This window comes from Bubalus bubalis, chromosome 1, assembly GCF_019923935.1.
Source record: "Bubalus bubalis isolate 160015118507 breed Murrah chromosome 1, NDDB_SH_1, whole genome shotgun sequence".
Classification (NCBI taxonomy): Eukaryota; Metazoa; Chordata; class Mammalia; order Artiodactyla; family Bovidae; genus Bubalus; species Bubalus bubalis.
In genome coordinates this window covers 11,502,659-11,525,252 of record NC_059157.1, presented here as the reverse complement: position 1 = coordinate 11,525,252, position 22,594 = coordinate 11,502,659, and the positions used below count along the sequence as shown (strand labels likewise).

The window sequence follows — 22,594 nt, the reverse complement described above, 5'->3', positions numbered from 1 at the left end:
TGTGGTTAACAGTTTGCAATGTAGTCTTTTAAACTTTTTTTTTCACATAATAAACATACAATTTTTATTTACACAAATGGGATTCTACTATATAGGCAACTTTGTACCTCCCTCCCGCTTAATTAATATTTTTCATATAGAGAGGTATCTCATTTTTTTTTTTAACAGCCACTTAGTATAATACTAAAGGAAATCAACCCTGAATATTCACTGGAAGGACTGGTGCAGAAGCTGAAGCTCCAATACTTTGGCCACCTGATGCAAGGAGCCAACTCATAGGAAAAGACCCTAATGCTGGGAAAGATTGAGGGCAGTAGGAGAAGGGGGCAACAGAGGATGAGATGGTTGGATGGTTTCACTGAGTCAGTGAGCATGAGTTTGAGCTAACTCCGGGAGATAGTGAAGGACAGAGAAGCCTGGCATGCTGCAGTTTATGGGGTCGCAAAGAGTCGGGCATGACTTAGCGACTGAACAACAACACAGTATAAAATTATGTGGTTGTAACAGTAATTTTTTTCCATGGGGATGGTCTTGATCCCTGTCTCCTGTACAATGTCATGACCCTCCGTCCATAGTTCATCAGGCACTCTGTCAGATCTTGTCCCTTAAATCTATTTCTCATATCCATTGTATAATCATAAAGGATTTGATTTAGGTCATACCTGAGTGGTCTAGTGGTTTTCCCTACTAGTCTAGTGGTTTTCTTCAATTTAAGTCTGAATTTGGCAATAAGGAGTTCATGATCTGAGCCACAGTCAGCTCCCGGTCTTGTTTTTGCTGACTGTATAGAGCTTCTCCATCTTTGGCTGCAAAGAATATAATCAGTCTGATTTCAGTGTTGACCATCTGGTGATGTCCATGTATAGAGTCTTCTCTTGTGTTGTTGGAAGAGGGTGTTTGCCAAGACCAGTGCGTTCTCTTGGCAAAACTCTATTAGCCTTTGCCCTGCTTCATTCTATACTCCAAGGCCAAACTGGCCTGTTACTCCAGGTGTTTCTTGACTTCCTGTTTTTGCATTCCAGGCTCCTATAATGAGAAGGACATCTTTTTTGAGTGTTAGTTCTATGAGATGGCTGGATGGCATCACCAACTCTATGCACATAAGTTTGGGTGAGCTCTGGGAGATGGTGATGGACAGGGAGGCCTGGTGTACTGCGATTCATGGGGTCGCAAAGAGTCAGACATGACTGAGCGACTGAACTGAACTGAACAGTATTTACCTGGTCAGTCCCTCACTGAGGAATATGACAGTGACTTCTAAATTTCACTATTATGAGCAATGCTGCAGCAAATGTATTATTCTACATATATACTCTTGGCTGTTCTGATTCACCCACCACTTCGAGGGGAACTTGAAAGACTGAGAAAGCTGGACAGACTACCAAGAAGCTGCCTGGGCCTGAACCAATGTGCTTTTTGTCATAAAGGAGGGCACTGGAAGTGGGAATGTCCTCAGCGCCCTAATGGGGGACGCTGGAGAGGCAACCCTGACCAGCCCCAGTTCTTTGTGAATAAGCTGGATGAGAGAGCCCACATACTGAATGATGCAGCCCGAGGGCCTGCCTTGGCTATGGATCCCACTTGATCCACTCTCATTATCCCAGCGGAGCCTTGGGTCACCCTTGATGTGGCAGGTAAAACTGAATTTCCTGTAGACACTGGAGCTGCCTGCTCTGCTCTGACTCACCAGCCAGCCCCCTCTCCATCTGTGGACCACACCATGACAGGAGTTGGTGGACAGCCCAAGGGAGGGCGATCTACATCTCTCCTTGGCTTCCCAGGTGGCACAGTGGCAAAGAATCCATCTGCAATGCAGGAGACACAGGATACTTGAGTTCAGTCCCAGGATTGGGAAGATCCCCTGGAGGAGGAAATGGCAACCCACTCCAGTATTCTTGCCTGGGAAATCCCATGGACAGAGCAACCTGGTGGGCTACAGCCTAAAGGGTCTCAAGGTGTTGGATGTGACTAAGCATAAGATATATGGGAGGAAAAAATGGTTAATAGGTTCAGATAATTGTTCGATGAGTGAATAGAACTGAATAGAACAATAGTAGTTTGAGTAATCTTTCGAGAAATGGATGGTACTTGGCTACTGAAACCAGTAGCAACTCTACAAAATGACCAGCTAGCATTAGAAGTGCAATGGCCTTGGAGCAATTTATCTTGGTGCAAAATGAACCGGCCTGAACCAAGATCAACCACTGACCTCGGCCTCTTTAGTCCCACACTTTCCCCAACAGAAGTCACTGGCCCCAGCTGCAACCTGGTACCTTATATAATGCGTGTCTTTAAGGACAGAGAACAATGCGGTTCCCTGGAGGGTGCCCTGGCTCAGCACTGAAGGTTGTTAGGGCACCTGGTAACCCAGTCGTGAACACTGAAAATGAATAGAAAGTGCATAAATGGCTGGAGTATAAGACTCTCTGTTTAAACTCTTAGGTTCTGGACCAGTAGTCTCCATTGTCATGGGAAGGTTCCTGTATCAATACTAAGATTCTCCACCCTGGGTTCCAGAAACATCTCTGCCACTAACCAGCTGCAAAACCTTGAGCAAGTTGTTGAACCTCATTTGCACTGACACATCAGGGGAGTGAAATCGCTGCTGTGAAAGGCCCTTTCTGACATTCCTTTCCCCACAGGCAGAGTCTCATTTTCAGATGTCTGGGCTGTTTATTGCACTGAAAAAAAACCTCATAAAATCAGTCAATGGAAATATTTTCAAAATGTGTCAGAGATGGTCAATGGACCACAGCAGGGCTCAGACTCAATTGACCATCTTTGCCTCTATGGTAGAAGGTGATGGGGGTCTTCTGAGGAAGCACCAGAAATACAGAAGTCAGACTGGGGCCAGGTCCTGGCCAGGGACAAGTCTGGCAGTAAACGGGGCTTCCCAGTGAAGGAGAAGCATCACTGGAAGTGTACCAGTGACCCTTCTCCTAGCCTATCACCAGAGTTAAACTGCCCCGGTCTTCTCAGGCCTATTTCTTTTTTTTTTTAATATAAATTTATTTATTTTAGTTGGAGGCTAATTACTTTACAATATTGTAGTGGTTTTGCCATACATTGACATGAATCCTCCATGGGTGTACATGTGTCCCCCATCCTGAACCCCTCCTCCCACCTCCATCCCCATCCCATCCCTCAGGGTCATCCCAGTGCACCAGCCCGAGCACCCTGTCTCATGCATCCAACCTGGACTAGTGGTTCATTTCACATATGGTAATATACATGTTTCAATGCCATTCTCCCAAACCATCCCACCCTCGCCCTCTCCCACAGAGTCCATAAGACTGTTCTATACATCTGTGTCTCTTTTGCTGTCTCGCATACAGGGTTATCGTTACCATCTTTCTAAATTCCATATATATATGTGTTAGTATACTGTATCGGTGTTTTTCTTTCTGACTTACTTCACTCTGTATAATAGGCTCCAGTTTCATCCACCTCATTAGAACTGATTCAAATGTCTTCTTTTTAATGGCTGAGTAATACTCCATTGTGTATATATACCACAGCTTTCTTCTCCATTCATCTGCTGATGGACATCTAGGTTGCTTCCATGTCCTGGCTATTGTAAACAGTGCTGGGATGAACATTGGGGTACACGTGTCTCTTTCAATTCTGGTTTCCTCGGTGTGTATGCCCAGCAGTGGGATTGCTGGGTCATATGGCAGTTCTATTTCCAGTTTTTTAAGGAATCTCCACACTGTTCTCCATAGTGGCTGTACTAGTTTGCATTCCCACCAATAGTGTAAGAGGGTTCCCTTTTCTCCACACCCTCTTCAGCATTTATTGCTTGTAGACTTTTGGATAGCAGTTCTCAGGCCTATTTCCTGAGAACTGCTTCCAACTCCTTCCAGGACCCCCTCCCAAGTGAACCAGCGCATGCGGTGGTACTTTCTCACCGTGTGCCATTTTCATGGCCCTTCCAGGAGGAATACAAGGCTGCCTCAGCCTCTGAGAGACACTTGCATCCTTTCAGCGAGCTTTGCCTCCCAGGCATCCAATACAGTAGTGCTCAGGAAATATTTGCGGCTCTGTGAATGAGTGACTCAGGCAAGCTCCCCAGGGGACTAGAGTTTTATGGGTTTTAATATGAACCATACCATGGAACCAGAGACTTTCCCCTCATTGCTCCCACTGGAAACTGTCTGTTCCAGTTGGATTTGCTGGCAGTTGGATGGAATTTTGTTCCTTTTCACGCTGAAAACCATAATCTAATTTTTAAATTAAAAAAAAACATTTTCATAGCACCTACCTCACGTTCTGCAGTAATCCAAACATTCTACAAATGTTAATTCATTTATTCTTTGCAAGCATCCAGATGTAGAAAATAAGACCAAGAAAGGTTGTCACTTTGCTCTGAGATCAAAGCTAATAAGCTCCAGAGCTGGTGTTCAAACCCAGGCCATCTGGTTGTGGAGTATACGCTTTGCCTGAAATGTATGTGACTAGCAAAAATCTTCATGAGCAGAAAAAAAAAAACACACACAAAAAACAGATGTTGATGTATTTATTTCAAAGGAAATGCTCTTTCTCTTGTGTCCCCCTTTCCTTCCTCATTCAAAGCAAAATGTTCTAAAGCAAACAGTCTTTTTTCACACCTGAGAGAGCGAGGAGGCTCATTTTTGCTTTGGCAATCAAAATGGAAGAGGAAACTTGTGTGGTTTCATCACCGGTGTTTTCGGGGCGTGTGCTCTGCCTGATCCTGCCTGCCTCCCGGCTCATCTGGCTGGCCCTCACCCCTTTCTCCAAGCTTTGCTGCCTCAGGTCCCAGAGACTTTTAACAGTCTGTCTTTCCCCTGCATCTCTGGGTCACGGACCAGCCTTTACGGCAATCCCGCCCAGCCAGACTTTGAGCCTCGACGTCTTCTTAGGCCCTCCCCTCAGTCAAAGCTTTGCAATTAGGACTCCGACCTCATCAACTGCAACTGCATCCGAATCCCCAGAAATCGCAGCTCCAGGTCCTCCATCCCGGGGTGAATCCACCGCGTTTCTGGGTTTCGAATGTTAGGCGCCTGACAACGCGTACATTTCAATTATCGGTCTTCTCCGTGCGAGGCTGGCGTCAGAACCTGACAGACCTGCCATTGGTAGCCGTGGGACCCAGGGCAAATTACTTAACGTCTCTGACTCTCGGTTTCCTCATCCTGGAGGGGATTGATACCCATAGGGTGGCCGTGTGGATCGAACGAGATAAGGCAGAGGCTGCGCCGGCACCCTTGGGTTCTCTTCGGTCCCTCTCTGCAATAGGACGTCATACCTGCTTGTCGATTTCCCACTTTTTTCCCCAGAGCACCCTCCAGCTCCGAGGGCTGGGAGGGCGTCTTGGCGCCACGCTCGGAAGAAAGCCCCTATGCACCCTTAGAACGTGCGACCCCACCGGGCTCCTGGGGCTCATTCGTGACAACCCGGGAGAGCTGAGATAACTTGCTTCGACCCTAACCCTAAACCTCAGCCCCGCTGTCCCAGATGGCTAAAGACTCGGGTTCCGACGGAGGACCGCCTGAAGTCTCTGGGGAGGGGGTTGGGGAAGAAGAAATGGAGTCAAGAGTGAGCCCGCGCTCCGGCTCGCCTCCCTCCCCCAAGGATGCTCTCATCCCCGGGCCCCCTTCCCACTCGGACACCTGCTGCCCAGCGTCCGAGGCAGGGCCTCCCTCCGCCAGGCGGGCTTCCCAGCCGCGTCCCACCTGCGCGGCCGCCCCCGCGGGCGAGGGTTGGGGGGGGTGATCCCCGCACCCAGCCTTGGGGGCCGCCGCCGGGCTCCCCGCCCCCGCGAGGTCCGCGCCCCCGGCCGCGCCCCCCTGGCAGCCCCGGCACCCCTCTCCTCCCCCGGCGGGCTCGGCGGAGCTTTGTACTCACATCCGGGGCTGGGTTTTGCTTTAATGCGAAACGTAATTAACCCGGAAAAAAGAGCCGAGAGACAAGAGAGAAGGAGGGAGTGAGGGCTTGGGGGGAGAAGAGCAGGAGGAGCCAGAGGCCCCCGAGAGTTTGGCGGCGACAGAGACCACCCCCGTCCCCTCTGTCCCCCCGAGAGCGACGGCCCGGCGGGCCCTAGAGGCGCTTCCAGCCGGATGTAACGCGCGCACCCTGCCCGAGCCCCGGCCCTGCGCGGCGGGGTAAGTGGGGCGCCCGCGCCGGCCGGGGCGCGCGCCGCCAGGGCCGGCAGGGAGGCCGGGCGGCGGGTGGGGGGTGCCCACCTGCGGACCCAGGACCCCGGGGCGGGTCGCCACCGCCCCCGGCCGCCTCCGATGGCCCCCGGGGAGCCCGCAGGGTAGCCCCCCCCCACCCCCTTCGGCCCTCGGGAGCGTCCGGGGTGGCCAAGGTCGCCGCCGCCAGGGGTCGGGCTGCGGGGGTGGGGCCGCCGACTGGGTGGGGGCGGGTGTTCTGCCGAGCTGCGATTTCTCACGTTTGCAGCGGCGAAACTTCTCGGCGGGTTCTGGCGCTGGGGTAGCCGCCCTGCAACGACTGCTCGGGCTGCAGGTAGGGGAGGCAAGCGGACGACGTCCAGGCAAGTCCCCCGGGGCACGGATGGAGCCTCGGAGACGCATCTTTCTCTTCCCCTGTTAGCCGTATTCCGTGGCAGGCCTAGAACCCTCTCCAGGGAGATCCCGCTCCTGCCCATTGGGCCCAGCCCGAGCGCTCTCGGGCTTCTGGACCTGAGGGCTCTGGGGTGACTTGGAGGAAACGGCCCTAAAATGCAGGTGGGGTGCTAGATTGGGGAAAGCAGGCGAGGGGGTCTGGCTGGCTGTCTCAACGACTTCTTTCCCTCCACCTTACACGCTTCCCTCTTCTGCTCCAGTTCTAAAGACTGTTAATGCATCGAATTAAAAAAAAAAAAAAAAAAAAAAAAGAGGAAAGGGAAAAGAGAGGCAGTGTAGGAACGAAAAGTGTGCAGACACGTCCAGAGAGGAGGCGCAGCCGGGCCATCTCTCTCGAGGCGGTCACATCTCCTCCCCAGGCCAGCCCTGCCCCCAGCCCCTCGCGGGGAGGTTTCCTTCCTACTTGGTGCATCTTCCCCTTCTAACCCCTCTCGCGCCCTTCCCACCCCCCTGTCTTTCTTTCGGACTCCAAATGGGGATTTTCGGAGGAGAGCGAACAGCGGAGCAGGGGGAGGGGACAGGCCTTCCACCGGGACGCCAGCTGTGGCTCCTGGAGGAAGGGGGAGGGGGAGGGGGCGCCTCGGGCTGCCGCGGGGTGGGTGCGCTTGGGCTGAAGTTCCAACATTGTACTCCTGTTGTGTTCAATGTATCTAAGTCAGCCACCCCTCCCCACCCCCGCCCTACCCCCCGCTTTCCTCCTTTCTGAAGCTTCATCATCTTTCTTTCTTGGGGAGCAGAGCCTTCCGAAACAGTAAGGCCAAAGATCTGGGAAGAGTAGTGTTTGTTTTCTATTTCAGTTACATTCAATGGTATTTTTTGGGTAATTAAGACACCAAAGACGGTGCTGAACAAAAGATAGCCTCTGTCTTCAGGGGGCTTACCACCTGTGGAGGCCAGAAGAGAGACACCGGTATTTAAAACAGAGTGCAGATTGTGAAAATAGAGAGATCCAGCGTGCTTTGAGAAGCCAGAGGCTTTAACAATTTTTTTAATTAATTAATTAATTTTTGGAATTAATGTTTGCTTGTGCTGGGTCTTCCTTGCTTCCAGGGCTTTCCTCTGGTTTAGGCAATGGGGGAGATTGTCGGGGGTGGCTACTCTTTTAGTGGGCTTCCCATTTCGGTGGCCCCTCTCCTTGGGGAGTCCTGGCTCTAGGGTGCAGGGGCTTCAGTAGTTGTGGTTCCCCGGCTCTAGAGCAGAGGCTCAGTGGTTGTGGTGCAGGGTCTTATTTGCTCTGTGCCATGTGGGATCTTCCTCAACCAGGGATCGAACCCATGTCTCCTGTATTGGCAGGCAGATTCTTTACTACTGAGCAACCAGGGAAGCCCAAGAAGCCAGAGGCTTAAAAAAAAAAAACCTTCATCCTTTTTCAGGTATTAGCCTTCTCTGTTGTGTGCCACTTGAATGCAGGTGACTTTGGCCGTAGCTTGTAGTCTAGACTCTGTGCCAGCCTGGTGGTGTATGACATCTGCTAGGTGCTAAGTAAATGTTTGTTGAATGAATGAGTGACTGACTGCAAGCACGGGAATTGTGTGCCCCGTCCAAATGGAAGAGGAGAGCGCAGTGTGAAAGTGCCTCGGACTGGTTCAGGCGGGTTTGTGAGGATTTATCTCGGATGTTGCCTTTGGACCTAAGTGCCCTTTGCCCTCTTTGTAAGCCCTGCTTTTTTTTTTTTTTAATTAAGTCTCATATGGACAATATATAGCTGATACTTTATTTTTAAAATACTTTATTTATTTATTTTTGGCTGCACTAGGTTGCTGGGTGTGGGCTTTCTCGAGTTGCTGGGAGTGGGGGTTACCCTTTGTTGTGGTGTGGGGCTTCTCACTGTGGTGACTTCCCTTCTTGTGGAGCATCTAGAGCCCAGGCTCAGTAGTTGTAGCGTGCAGTTGGCCCACAGCCTGTGGGATCTTCCAGGACCAGGGATCGAACCCGTGTCCCCTGCATTGGCAGGTGGATTCTTAACCTCTGGACCCCCAGGGAAGTCCTAAGCCCCGCTTTTGACAAGTGTGTGTGGCACTCCTACTGCTGGGAGACTTGCTCACTTCACAGGTGGATGGGTGATCACCTGGGTGTGGATCAAGAAGCCACCTGCCCTTTGGTGGAGAGTCTGCAACCCTTCTTTTCTTTTGCCATTGGCGCTTGCTTCTCTCTTCTGTATGAGGAAGTGGGGCCTGCAAATCCCGTCATGTCATCATAGTGTGCTGACCTGTTCTCAGCTCAGTATTTCCCCCCGAGGTTAAAATAAATACTGGAGATATGCTGCTTTTGGTTGATGCGTGCTTATGGAGAGATTCTGCAAAAAATGAGAAGGGCGAAGCCTCAGCGCTATCACCCAAGCCCCTCTGAACAGCCTGCCTGCTGGCTTGCCTGATATTTGCTGTAAGTGCTGGGTCACTAAGGAGCCCAGATCAGCAGGAGCATGGTTTTCAGATGTGCATTCAGCTGGCACTATGTGGAGCTCCGGTCTTCTTTGTGCAGCAGGTAGACAGGTGGGTGATGCCCCTCACATTAGATGTCACTGTGGCCCCAGTGCAGTAAATATCTCTTTGATTTCCCTGAAATGGTGGTGTTGCTTATCTGGCTGGCATAGTCCTGGAGTTTGGTAAAGATGGTCTGGGTGCTGGGGTGCTGCTTTTCTCTGCCTCTTTACTCCTCCACTATGAGCAGCAGTTGTTGTTCAGTTGCTCAGTCGTGTCTGACTCTTTGCAACCCCATGGACTGCAGCACACCAGGCTTCCCTGTCCTTCACTGTCTCCCAGAGTTTGCTCAAACTCATGTTCATCGAGTCAGTGATGTCATCCAACCATCTCATCCTCTGTCATCCCCTTCCCCTCCTGCCCTCAATCTTTTCCGGCATCAGGGTCTTTTCCAATGAGTCGGCTCTTCGCATCAGGTGGCCAAAGTGTTAGAGCTTCAGCGTCAGCATGAGTGAGCACTTGGGGCTGCCTTACTTTCAGTTTTCCGTGCATCTTGGTGAGCTGGAGAGGACTCCGGTGGTCCCATCTGTTAGGCTTTGGAAAGGAAGAGAGCAGAGCAAATATTGTAGTGTGACAGCAAGAGAAGACTGCTAGCTCTGTCTGATACAACAAGCTCATCACTGAGCCAGGGAATTGGCCAGGGCAGGGCGATGGGGTAGGAGGGATGGGTCTACAGGGGCTGGTGATTGGTATGGTGGGGCAGTAACTGGAAAGTTCCATTGACCTTTACTCTGAATCTTGGGTTGCCCTGCTCTCCCCTCCCCTGGTCCCTGCTGGTAAAACCATCCACCCTTTTGGGCTTTATAACTTCTCTCTCTCCTGGAAGCCTTTTCTTTGCCCTTGATCCCCACTGATTAAATTGACGTGCAGAAGATTAAAGACTGAATTGGGCTCTCTCTTCCGGGGAGGTGGGAGAGATCCACACCTGGTGGGACAGGAGCTTCCACACTGCCCAGGGAGGCAGCAGGCTTTCAGGTCTGGACCTTTGTGCTGCTGGCCAGCTGAGATAAAGAGGGTGGGAAGTGAGGTCCCCTTCTCCTTGAGACACACGATAGTTAAAGGGCAAAGGTGAGGGCTCGCTCTCCCATCAGTGTGGACTCCGTTTGGCTGTCCACTTGCAGAGAGCATCTATGATACCCCCCTCCCCAACCCCACCCACTTCCCCGGGCTGAGCAAGAGGCAGCTCCAGAGTCCCTTTCCTGGCACCCGATTGCAGGCCTGGGTCTGTGAACCTGCTGGGTGACCTGGCCCACATGGATCCCATGGATCTCTTGCACTTTTTTCAGTAACTTCTTGGAGAAATTTATAGGTGAGAAATATGATGGTTCTCTGAGCAGAACATTCAAACGAGACAGCTCGTTTGAATCCTTGTGAGAGATTCCAGCATCACTGCTTTCCCAGTGGGATTTGCTTACTGATATTGGAGGGGTGGAGTCAGTCTGGCAGCTGTCTGCCCTGTTTAAACTAGTGATGGGAGTCATATACTATTTGTTAGGCACTCCACACCTATGCAACCACACACACACACACACACCACACACACACACACACACACACACACACACACATACATACATACATTTACCCAGTGCTTCATCTTTACCAGACCTCCTGTTAAGCACTTTTCACACATTATTTCGTTTAATCCACACGGCAGCCTTTGAAGTCGGTACAGCAGTTCTCTCCATTTTGCACACGAGGAAACAGACCCCGGAAAGTTAAGTTGCGGCTGTCTGGCTCTGAGACCCATGGTCTTTCCCTTTACCCCAGCATGTCGGTGAAGTCAGCACGCCCTCTTCTTGCAAGAGTTTCATCAGATGCACTCTAACTGACTGATCGCTGTCGTCTGCACATCCTCTGGGCCACACCCAGCCCCTCCTTCTTCCCTGCTTCCAGGGATGGAGCCCAGGGCATTTAGACTAGCAGGCTTAGGCTGTTTATACTCTCCCAGCATCTTGCAAAAGTCTAGTACCTAGGAGAAATAAGGATGCTTTCTTTGCTGCTACCATTAGGAAGCCCTACAGCGAAACTGAACTGTTGAATCTAATAACTGGGGGGCTGTCACATTCTAAAAGTGGAAGATCTCAGTTTCTATAGGCTATTTATAGCCCCCCCCACCCCGACCCTGTGGCTGCTTCCAGTGCCACGAATTCCCTGGGGTTAGGAACCTTGAGTCAAAGGCAGACCTTTGCTTCCTGCCAGCTCCATCCAGCAACCACTTTTTCTCTGAACAGAGATGAGGCTGTTGTTCAGAGATCATGAGTATGTAAAATATTTTGTCATTTTCAGTATCAGTATTCACTCATTTCTGCGTTTCCCCCAGAATTTTTCCCCCACTGAAAACTTTCCTCAAGTGTTTCTTGCCTCCATTCAGGGTTCTCGGGTCCAATGGGGACTGGGCACCTATTCCTCCCCTCCCCATTCCTGTGGATGTCTGCATTCCTCAGCCTGTTCTTCCGCTGGGAACGTGTTCTCAGGACATTCCCTTCTCTTGCACATTATTCTCCAGCCTCAGACTATTTGGAATGTGCTCTTATGACAGTTTCAGAATGCAGTGATATTATAGCCATAGGAAATAGATGTTCCCACACTTTCCAAGTTGGAATCTTTGGCCGAGTCTCAGGGCTGGGTTGCCAAATAGATGTTGCTTGTGTTGTTATTATTGCTGTTATTGTGTTTTTACTGGGCCCCTGAGTGTTGCTGGGCCTTCCACAATGCACCCTGATGCAGGCTGGAGAATTGAAACACAGGCGACCTCTCTGATCGCCTGGCCCAGCGTTTTCTAACTCCACACCCCAGTTCCTGTCTGCTCATTACAGCCCTTGCTTAGACCTCTGATGTCATTTCCTGATTCACTTTCTCCTGTAGAAGTTGAGCAATTTCCTGCGGTGTCCCTCTCGCTCACCACTGATGCTGCTGTCCCCAGCTTCCACCCTGGAGGGTGACAAGACAGCACATGGTCACTGCACGCCCTACCCCTCCATGTCAAGAAACACCTTCCTGACTTTTTTTCTGAAGGAGAATCCTTGGAATTCTCTGTCCTGCTAACACCAAGTCACGTGAAAGAAAAAATCTCCAAATGTACAAATGGATGAATGTATTTTTTTTTTTTTTCAGTTCTGAACTGCAGGAGATTATAGTGGATTATTTCATCCTGGGACCAGTACCGTTTAAGGCTTTATCTCTGTTATCACTTCTGTCTTTTGTATTTATCTCAGAAGTATCAGACCAATCAGGCAGATGAGTTTCCCTTATTTCCCTCTTTTTTTTTTTTCCTGTATCTTCAAACCCAAATTCGTGATCTTAAAAATAAGACATCCAGTACAGTAAGCCAGAGCTTTCATGACTTAATAGCTCTTTAGCTTTTCTTTAAAAAACTCTGTTTATCCATCTTTTCATTCGTCTAGACATTTAATTTAAACACGTCAGTCCCATCTCCCAGATTTCAAGAAGGAAAATTCCACTGGAGGGGGGGTCTTTGTTGGGGGTCCCTGCTTCCCTTCCCCAGAGCACTTGGCGGGCTGTATCGCAGAGGGTGTAGCAGCCAGCAGGAGCAAGGCACTGACTTGGCTGTGAATCTTCAGCTGACCCCCCAGGACAGGGGCTCCTTTTATGAAGACCAGAGAGCAAAGAACCAAAGCCACAAGGGAAAGAAAGAGCCTCTCTTAGAGGAGGTTGCAATAGGAAGTAAGAAACCCAACTAGGTTGGAGGGCGCCAAAGCCCTCTGGGTAGGTACCAAGCTTTTAAGCAGTTGTGATGGGTAGAATAGGGCTTTATTAGATTTAAGACTCTGAAACACCAAGAAGTCCCAAGAGAGCTATAATTTAAGCACGGTTTTGCTTCTTTATGGACTCTGGAGAATTGGGAAATTTTTTCTCAGCTTCAAAACTTCTACGCTGGGGATGGGGGTGTGTGTGGAGTTAAATAGCTTTCCTCCCTGCTAAATAAAGTAACATGCATTTCCTGTAGAAAAATTTGGAAAATATGAAAAACATACAAATGTAGATAAAATTTGCCCATGACCTGTGGATAATAGCTGCTAATATTTTAGTGTCTGGATGTCAGTCTTTTTCTATCCAAATACAGAAATATAAAAACAATACTTAGAGGCCTTGGGTTCATATTCTAAATTGTGTTATTGTATCTTAAAACTTATGGTGGGTTTTCCCTTATTTATTTAAAATTATGTGAAAACATAGTTTTTTAAAGATTGTGCAGCATTTCCTTATGTGAATATCCTGTCACTTCTTATTCCTTAATCATTGGAACATTCAGGGTATTTCCAACTTTTTGTCATTATAAATAGAGTTGCAGTTGCTATCTTTTTATTTTAATCTGTATTTGCATCTTTGTTTATTTACTTGGATGGAATGCTGGAAGTAGAATTATTGGGTCAGAGGGTATAAACTGAGTGTTTTTAGCTCTCTTGTTTCATATTGCCAAGTTTCTTTCCAGAAAGGTTGCCACTTCTGTCCCGGGTGTGTAAAAATTCTAGGCAGTGTCTTCAAGTAGATGCATATGTTTCCGGCTTCAGCCTTCTTACTTATCTTCCCCACTCTGGTGCATCAGTCTTCTGCTGGGACATGTTTTACTCTCTTGGGGTCTTGGTCCCAGTGATCTATTATATATATTTTTTTAATTAAAAAATATTTATGTATTTGGCCATGTCAGGCCTTAGTTGCAGTGCCTGTCCTCTGGTTTCCTTATTAGGGATCGAACCCAGGACTCCTGCATTGGAAGTGTGGAGTCTGGACCACCAGGGAAGTCCCAGTTATCTGTTATATATTAATGAGCCTGATAAAGATGTCAGTTGCCTCAGTTACTAGGGGACGATTTTATTGGCTTGAATCTCCTCCTGTGAAGGAGCCCAATGCCCTGGAAGGAGCAGTGGAGTGACGTTTGGGACAGGGGTGTGGCCGGATTCACTCATCTCATTGGAAGGTGGGCAGCCGTTAACTGCTTCTCCTGACCTTTATCTCATCAGTGGGCAAGTGTTGGCCAGGAATCTCGGGTTAGGCCAGGTTGGCATTTAACTCATTTTCTGCTGCTGATCAGTAGGGCAAACTCCATGCAAAGTCCCTTTCTTTCTAAAAGTTTCACTTTTATCATGAATTAAATATTTAACATATTTTCACCTGCAGCACATACTTGGGAACTTGCAAGACATCTAGATCATGTAAAACTTGCCTCTTTTACTTTTCATTATGAACCACTATTTTCTTACTTGGATTATGTGAAGCCATGTTTTGGTTTTGTTTGACGTGTGTGTGTGTGTGTGTGTGTGTGAAAGGGAGAGAGAGGAAGAGAAATTGATTGTGTGCACACATAATTTTGATTTGCATTAAACAAAGTCTAGGAAAGAAGATGAAACAGGAAGCGAACGAGAAAATGTTCTGCCTCCCTGGGCGTCATTATATATTTAAACTAGCCACAGTTGAAAATAAGAACATTCAGTGTATGTAGGATTATAGCAATGTAACAATATGTTGCTGGCTGCAGTGTAAACGGATGAAGTAATTTTAGAAAGCAATTTTGTAATGGGTGTCAAGAGTTATAAAAGATCATAACCTATGATCTAGTCTTATTATGACTTGGAATTTATGTGGTATCCGAGAGCAAAAGAAGCAACAACGTATAAAAACATGAATTTTAGCATTAGAAAAATTGGATATCATCTAAGTGTCTAATCATGGAGACATGGTTTAAGTAAATTATAGTAAGTCCAGTCCAGTGATGTTATGCAACCATTAAAAACACTGATTATAAAGACTGGGTAGGAACATGGAACATGTTTATGATATAATTGAAAGTTTTAAGAAGGTTGACTATGTGGATCGGGGCATAAAAAAGCATGCAAAAGTGTAAACGATTGGCTGGAGTGATTTTTTTTAATGCCAGCATTGTTACATTGTGAGTTTTGCACTACAAACGGAAAATGCTAGGGTGGTTGGCGTTCTTTGGAAAGAGAGGGCGCTGAACAGGGTGTACCGAGGTCCCTTCCTGCACACAGTCTGCCCTCCATGTGTTGAGCTCCCTGCTAGGTGGTCTTGGTACTGAAGGTGGAGGGGCTGGCCTGAGCGAATGCTGCCTGGTGGTCTGACCCAACACCGAGAACACTTGCGATGTTGGCCCAAGAGATGGAACCAGTCATTGTCTGGGTGAGGGTCCCAGGATACGGTGTGTGTGTGGGGGTGCAACCCCTGGGACGTATCTCCCAGTGTCGCCGTTTACTCATTATTTTTACTTTGGGGAACTTGGTTAAAATGAAGAGTTTACAGGACAGGCTAGACTGTTACACCTGTGGAGTATCATGAGAGCTGGAGAGGACGTTTTGAAGGGGAGAGAGTATGTGCATTTTCATCAAGGTGTCCTGCCCCCTTATGGAGCGCGGGCTCTTTCTTCCCTCCAGGCCAGATGGTTGGGGCTGGGCCAGGGGCGTGGGGGGCTGGGGGCAGAGTGAATTGTCTTTGAGGGGCCTCTGTGGGAAAAGGGGAACAGCCCCTGGAGACTTGGTTGATGATGGAGGCAGGCTGAAGAGGTAGGGAGAGGGGCTTCAGAGCCAGGGGCAGCTAGTGCCCTGTACCAAATCTTAGCAGCTGCTGGGACGAGGATGTGCTGCCAGAGGACCGGGCTCAGGACCTCAGGTCTGCATGTCACTTCTGCGTGGGTTGATCCAACCACATTTCTGTGATGCTTTGTTCTCCTGCCGCTCATTCTGTGTCCCCCCACCCCTCCCACCTCCCACAGGATGATGAGCTCTGTGACTCAGCTGCTTCTCAGGACATCTGAGCAGCTTTTTTTCGCTTCCCTCCGCCGCCTCCCCAGGCTAGAACCACACTCAGGAGATATGTAACCAAGATTCTTCTTTTTATTATCTTGCCTTTTGATCCCTGTAAGTCCTCTCCCTCCCTTGAAAAAAGTGAAAGTTAGTCACTCGGTGATGCTGGACTCTGCGACCCCTTGGACTGTAGCCTGCCAGGCTCCTCTATCCATGGGGATTCTCCAGGCAAGAATACTGGAGTGGGTTGCCATGCCCTTCTCCAGGGGATCTTCCCGACCTAAGGATCAAACCTGGGTCTCCTGCATTGCATGCAGATTCTTTACCAACTGAGCCACTGGGAAAGCCCACCCTTGGATCCATGCAAATGGGCAGCCCCCTGTTCACAAATGTTGATGGTGGAAAGAGTTTCTTCTTTGGCCTCTGACTTGGATAAAAGACATTTATTAATCCTGTTGGCTAAAGGGGGGATATTGGAAAGGAAGCGTGAAGACAGATGCCAGTATTACCAGCTTATTGGCTGCACCCAGAAATGGTCGACTGTGTTATCTGCTGCAGTTTATACCCTTCCTCTTAGAGATGTCCCAGGAATGGTGACAGCCCCGAAGCCCCCAGAATGTCTGTTGCTGTGGCCGGGCTGGCATCATGGAATTTGCTGAGCTTTCCTGGGGGATGGGTGTACACTCACAGCAGGGCTGACCCAGCCTTTCTGCCCGGGACTCCTGAGTTCCCCTGATTCCCTGGGGGAAGCTGCATCCTTTCTCAGGGATCCATCCACTTCCTCTCCAACCAGCCTCTGACCTCTCTCTCCCCATTTGACCTGGCGTCTGTGAGACTTGAAGTCCCTCTTGTGGCGTTTGTTCCTAACCCTTGGCTTAAAAAGCCCATCTCATCTCGCTTTCCTGAACTCACTGCCGGGCCAGTGTGAGACTAGGGCTGGGATGGAGGCTTAGTTTGGGAAGCTGCCCACAGGGACCTCAGACCACGTGATGCACTGTGTGCGGGGAAGGGGGGTATCTCCCGCACCCCCACTCTTGGGGTCCCTCTGCCACTGTGCTGCTATTTCCTTCTCTGCCATCTTCTAAAACTTCTTCTTTCCACTTTTTCTCCTTTTCTCATCTCTTCTTTTACTCTCTCTTTCTAGCTGTGCTGTTTCATCTTTGTCCTGTTTCCCTGCCCACTATATTTTTTGTACCCCATCATTACTTATCGAGTTACCACCAGATCTCTGACCTGTCTGCCTCCTGCCTGAATCGTCTGCCCCACGTCCCAGTTTCTGCCTGACCTTACCTAGAATCTGGGATTCGCTCTTCCCTGGCATCTTGGTGTGTGAGCAGAGTATTTTTTCCCCTTGGGACAGCCTCTCAGCTCTGCAAGGCCCCTTAGAGAGTCCATCATGGCATCATCAACATCCTTAGAATCCGCCTCACCTTTTGGGAATGCGTGTCTCTGCCTGTGGGACTTTCCTCCTAGCCCGGAGGCCTGCGGGTGTGGCATCTCGGCTCACAGGCTGACCCAGGGTCTGCAGGGCATGGCCCGAAGCCAGCCATCTCTCCTCTGAGCTTAGTCATAGGCTCGGGGCCATGGCGGGCTTGGGTCACGGTGAATTTTGCTTTGTTGGAGCCAATGCCATTCTCTCAATTCATCCCACCCTCTCCTTCCCCCACTGTGTCCACAGGTCTGTTTCCTGTGTCTATTCAAGAGGGACCAGGGGTGAGTGGTGTCTGTCCCCGAGGGTCTGACAGTCGCATGGGGTTTTCTAACCCCTGGGCGTTGCATCCCACTTGTGCAGTGGGCTGAGCTCTCAGCTGGGACGTGCCTGCCTGTTGGAGGGTGCTTATCCTCGTGGGGAAGAGAACGGGGCTTTTACTTCGGCTAATCAGACAGGAGGAAGCCAGGATTGGGGAGGCCTAGGGCACGGCTTGTCTCAAATCGCTGGACCCTGTTCTGCAATCAGGGGAGGTGTTTGCAGATGGATGTTCTTCTGCTCCCTCACTCTTCCAATGGCAAATGGCTTCTGGGGAATAGTGAAGTAAAGGAAGTAAGGCTGGGGCTGAGGCCTCTGGGGGCTGCTCTCTGCACCTGAATTCCTAGCAGAGTTTATCCAAGTATTTGTACTGGAGCTTAAGTCCTTTCTGGACTTCCCTGGTGGCTCTGCGGTAAAGAATCCATCCGTATTGCAGGAGATGCTGGAGACATGGGTTTGATACCTGGGTCGGGAAGATCCCCTGGAGAAGGGCATGGCAACCCACTCCAGTTTTCTTGCTTGGAGAATCCCGTGGACAGAGGAGCCTGGCGGGCTACAGTCCACAGGGTTGGAAAGAGTTGGACACAACTGAAATGACTGAGCACTAAGTCCTTTCTGTGATATTTTCTTTTCATATAAAATTGGGTTGTGACCTACTTTACAAGGCTTTTCTGAAAAGTGATAATAATGCCTAGTGTTTATCAGTGCTTCATGTCTGCTGAGCGTTTCAATTCAGTTCAGTCGCTCAGTTGTGTCCGACTCTTTGCAGCCCCATGGACTGCAGCACGCCAGGCTTCCCTGTCCATCACCAACTCCCGGAGCTTGCTCAGACTTATGCTCATCAAGTCGGTGATGCCATCCAACCATCTTGTCCTCTGTCATGCCCTTCTCCTCCTGCCTTCAGTCTTTCCCAGCATCAGGGTCCTTTCAAATTAGTCAGTTTTTTGCACCAGGTGGCCGAACTATTGGAGCTTCAACATCAGTCCTTTCAATGAACACCCAGGACTGATCTCCTTTAGGATGGACTGGTTGGATCTCCTTGCAGTCCAAGGGACTCTCAAGAGTCTTCTCCAACACCACAGTTCAAAAGCACCAATTCTTTGGCACTCAGCTTTCTTCACAGTCCAACTCTCACATCCATACACGATCACTGGAAAAACCATAGCCTTGACTAGACGGACCTTTGTTGGCAAAGTAATATCTCTGCTTTTCAATATGCTATCTAGGTTGGTCATAACTTTTCTTCCAAGGAGTGAGTGTCTTTTAATTTTATGGCTGAAATCACCATCTGCAGTGATTTTGGAGCCCCCCCAAAATAAAATCTGACACTGTTTCCACTGTTTCCCCATCTATTTCCCATGAAGCGATGGGACCAGATGCCATGATCTTCGTTTTCTGAATGTTGAGCTTTAAGCCAACTTTTTCACTCTCCTCTTTCACTTTCATCAAGAGGCTTTTTAGTTCCTCTTCACTTTCTGCCATAAGGGCATTATTATCCCCGTTTTACAGAGGCAGAAACTGAGGCCTGGAAAGGTTAGACCGTTTGTGGCCACACAGTCAGTTAGGGGCCAGAACTGGGAATAGAACTCAAGCCCCTGACCCAGGGTCTGGGCTTACACTCTCTGTGAGTGTGAAAGATGCTTCGCACTCTGCCTGGCACATAGTGGAGCCTCAGTGAAGTTAGTTGAATACACGTTAATGGATTTTGGTGACCATTTGTGGAATGGAGTTGGTGGACGTTTCCAGAGTCTGGTTGGGTGGGATGTTGGGGGCCCTGGGGAAGGAAGGATGCCCGTGGGAGAGGGTGCAGGCCTCCGTGCTGGCAGAGGTGAGTCAGCCAGAGCCAGGCACCCGCTTTGCCCTCTTTCTCACAGCCTCTCCCTTCTGCCCTCCTGCCACGCAGGGTGATGTGAGCAGAGCCCAGGAATGCCTTATGTGGATCGGCAGAACCGAATCTGTGGGTTTCTGGACATCGAGGAGAATGAGAACAGCGGCAAGTTTCTGCGGAGGTACTTTATTCTGGACACGCAGGCCAACTGCCTGCTCTGGTACATGGACAACCCCCAGGTGAGAGGTGGCGTGGGAGGGCACAGGGGCTGCCCGGTCATCACTGGGGGTCCTCTCTCTCCGGCAGTACAGCCTACTGGTTGGAAGGCAGGGGAAAAATCCCACAGCACACATATACACGTACAACACACACACACAACACATACACAACTTACACACATAACACACACAATGCACACACAACATACACACATAACACAACACACATAACACACACAACGCACACACAACACAACACACACAATATATACATGTAACACACAACACACACAACAACACAACCTACAAATACAACACACAACACATACATATAACACACCACACACCACACACATGTAACACACAACACACAAATACAACACACACAACATACACACACAACACAACACACATACACATATAACACAACACATACAACACACAAATACAACACACACATAACACACAATACACACAACATACACATGTAACACACAACACACGTAACACACAACACACACAACAACATACAAATACAACACACACATGTAACACACAACACACAACACACAAAAACAACACACATACAACACACAACATACACATATAACACACAACACACACATATAACACACAACACACACAACACACAAATACCACATACCACACAACACACACAACACACATGTAACACACAACACACAATATACACACACAACACACAACATACACACAACACACTCCACACACACTACAAATACAACACACACAACACACAACACACACAACACACACAACACATACAACATACACATGCAACACACACAACACACACACACACAACACACACATACATGCACAAGAAGCCACCCCAGATTGTAGAAAAGGAAGCTTGTCTCTCCTGCCCCTTGGGGATCTGGTGTCTTTTCTCACCATCAGTAATTTTAAAAAATTTCAATGTATTTTATTTAATTATAACTCTATATAGTTTAGTTTTTAATTATGGCTATCATTACAACTGGCTTGCAGATTTCCAGAAATGTAACAATTGACTCCTGTGAGCCAGTATGAACTGACTCTGTCACAACTATGAAGTAGGTATTGTTATCATGTTTTATAGATGAGAAGATAGAGCTTCAGAGAGATTATTTGCTCTTTTTTTAAAATTAATTTCTATTAGAGTATAGCTGCTTTACAATGTTGTCTCAGTTTCTGTTGTACAGCAAAGTGAATCAGCCGTACATATACATGTGTCTCCTCTTTCTTGGATTTCCTTCCTATTTAGGTCACCACAGAGCATTGAGCTGTGGTCCAGTGGTTAAAACTCCGAGCTACCAATGCAGGTTCGATCCCGGTTGGGGAACTAAGATCTAGCATGCTGTGCAGTACAGCCAAAAGATTAAAAAAATTTTTTTTAATTAAGTTACATTAAAATTTAAAAAAGAGAAAGGATGCAGGAATTTCACCCTTGCAGAAGTCCAGCAGAGGCTGGCAGGGCTGGATTCTGGCTCTGGGCAGCGCTTCCTCTTTCCTCTAGGCAGGGCTGAGTCTCGTGGCCACTCCTGCTCTTCCAGTCTGGGGCCCCGCCCCAGCAGAGAATGTGACCTGGTTCCCCGAACTGGACAAAGGTTGGACCTGTTTGGACCCTGGGTGGGAGATGACTTTGGGGGCCACCCAGTTTGCCACAGATGAGAAACGGAGGCTCACATTGCAACTGCCTTTGGCAAGCACGCAGCGGGACAGGGTGCCTGGCGTAGGGTTCCTGGGAGGGGGTCAGGCACCGAGACGGCGCCTGAGGCTCTTTAGTGCTGTGCCTGGAATCCCTGGAGTCATCACTAGTCTGGGAAAAAGTTGCCCTGCTCCTGACTGGGGATCTCAGGTCTTTTTTTTCTGGCCCCGTGAGTGCTCTTGGCTCTTTCCTTCCTGCTGCCCTGGATGGGATGGGGCCCCAGAGCCTGGCATGGCCCCTGGACCCGGCAAGGTCATGGGTCACGGCCATGTTGGGGTTGGGGGCTGGCATGTGGCTGAGAGCTGGCTCTCGTTCAGAGACTTGGGAAGAGGAGAGGCTGATTGTTAGGGGAGGGCTTTGTGCCGTAAGATGGGAAAGTGCAAAATAACCGGGGGCTCATCCACTAGAGACCTTTGGCATGTATCCTGTGGATCCGATGGCTGAGAGAAAACGTTATAGATATGGACAACCTACTCAGGTCACTGCCACCAGCTGCCTTCTCCTGGGAAGTTATTGTTGCAGCCCCATGGACTGTAACCTGCCAGGCTCCTCTGTCCATGGGACTTCCCAGGCAAGAATGCTGGAGTGGGTTGCCATTTCCTCCTCCAGAGGATCTTCTTGACCCAGACATCAAATCTGTGTCTTCTGGCCTTGGCAGGAGGATTCTTAACCGCTGAGCCACCTGGGAAGCCCCTTTCAGGGAAAGACTTAACTTTAAATAGAAGCCCCGTGGTTCACCCACATCCCTGGTAGCCCTTCTGTGGGCGTCTTTCATTTAACATGCTGAGCGTGCAGAGCGAAACCCACACATAGTCTCTCCCATTCTGGGCGGACCAGGAATGCTGGCCTCCTAGGACGTGTTGGTCTTGGGTTTGCCTTTGGGCTCTGCTGCATCATTTTCCCGGCATTGCTCTGCACGGGTGCCCACGGCTGGGGCCACATGTCTGCTGGGAAAGGAAGTAGCGTTTAAGGTGCTGCCTCCCCACCATGAGAGGGATTGCAGTCAAGTCTTGGATGCCAGTAGACTTGGCTTCTGAAGGGCCAGGGCTGAGCCCTGGGCTGGGGTCTCTGGGTCTTATCCTTCCCCTTTCCTCTCTTTGTGTACCTTCTCCTGCTCACCTGTCTTATTAGCTCAGGGGATTACCTCTTGCTTCGTACTAGGACTGTTCTTAACCCAAATTCATGTGCTTGGGGAGGGTGGGAGGGAG

At 49.3% G+C, this 22,594-nt stretch overlaps 1 protein-coding gene across 3 annotated transcripts in view; it reads left to right on the top strand.

Moving 5' to 3' along the window:
* Positions 1 to 5,892: 5,892 nt before the first annotated feature.
* The window catches only part of PLEKHA2 (pleckstrin homology domain containing A2), a 64,764-nt gene continuing 48,062 nt past the window's right edge, over positions 5,893 to 22,594 (top strand). The window contains exons 1-2 of one of the 3 annotated variants that reach the window (XM_025278273.3): positions 5,893 to 6,122; positions 19,515 to 19,678. In XM_025278273.3, the coding sequence (XP_025134058.1) occupies positions 19,538 to 19,678 (141 nt within the window). In that variant the 5' untranslated portion in view covers positions 5,893 to 6,122; positions 19,515 to 19,537. Of the gene's footprint in view, positions 6,123 to 6,356; positions 6,515 to 19,514; positions 19,679 to 22,594 lie in introns of those variants that run through there. The other 2 variants (XM_025278277.3, XM_025278280.3) reach the window with 2 other exon arrangements.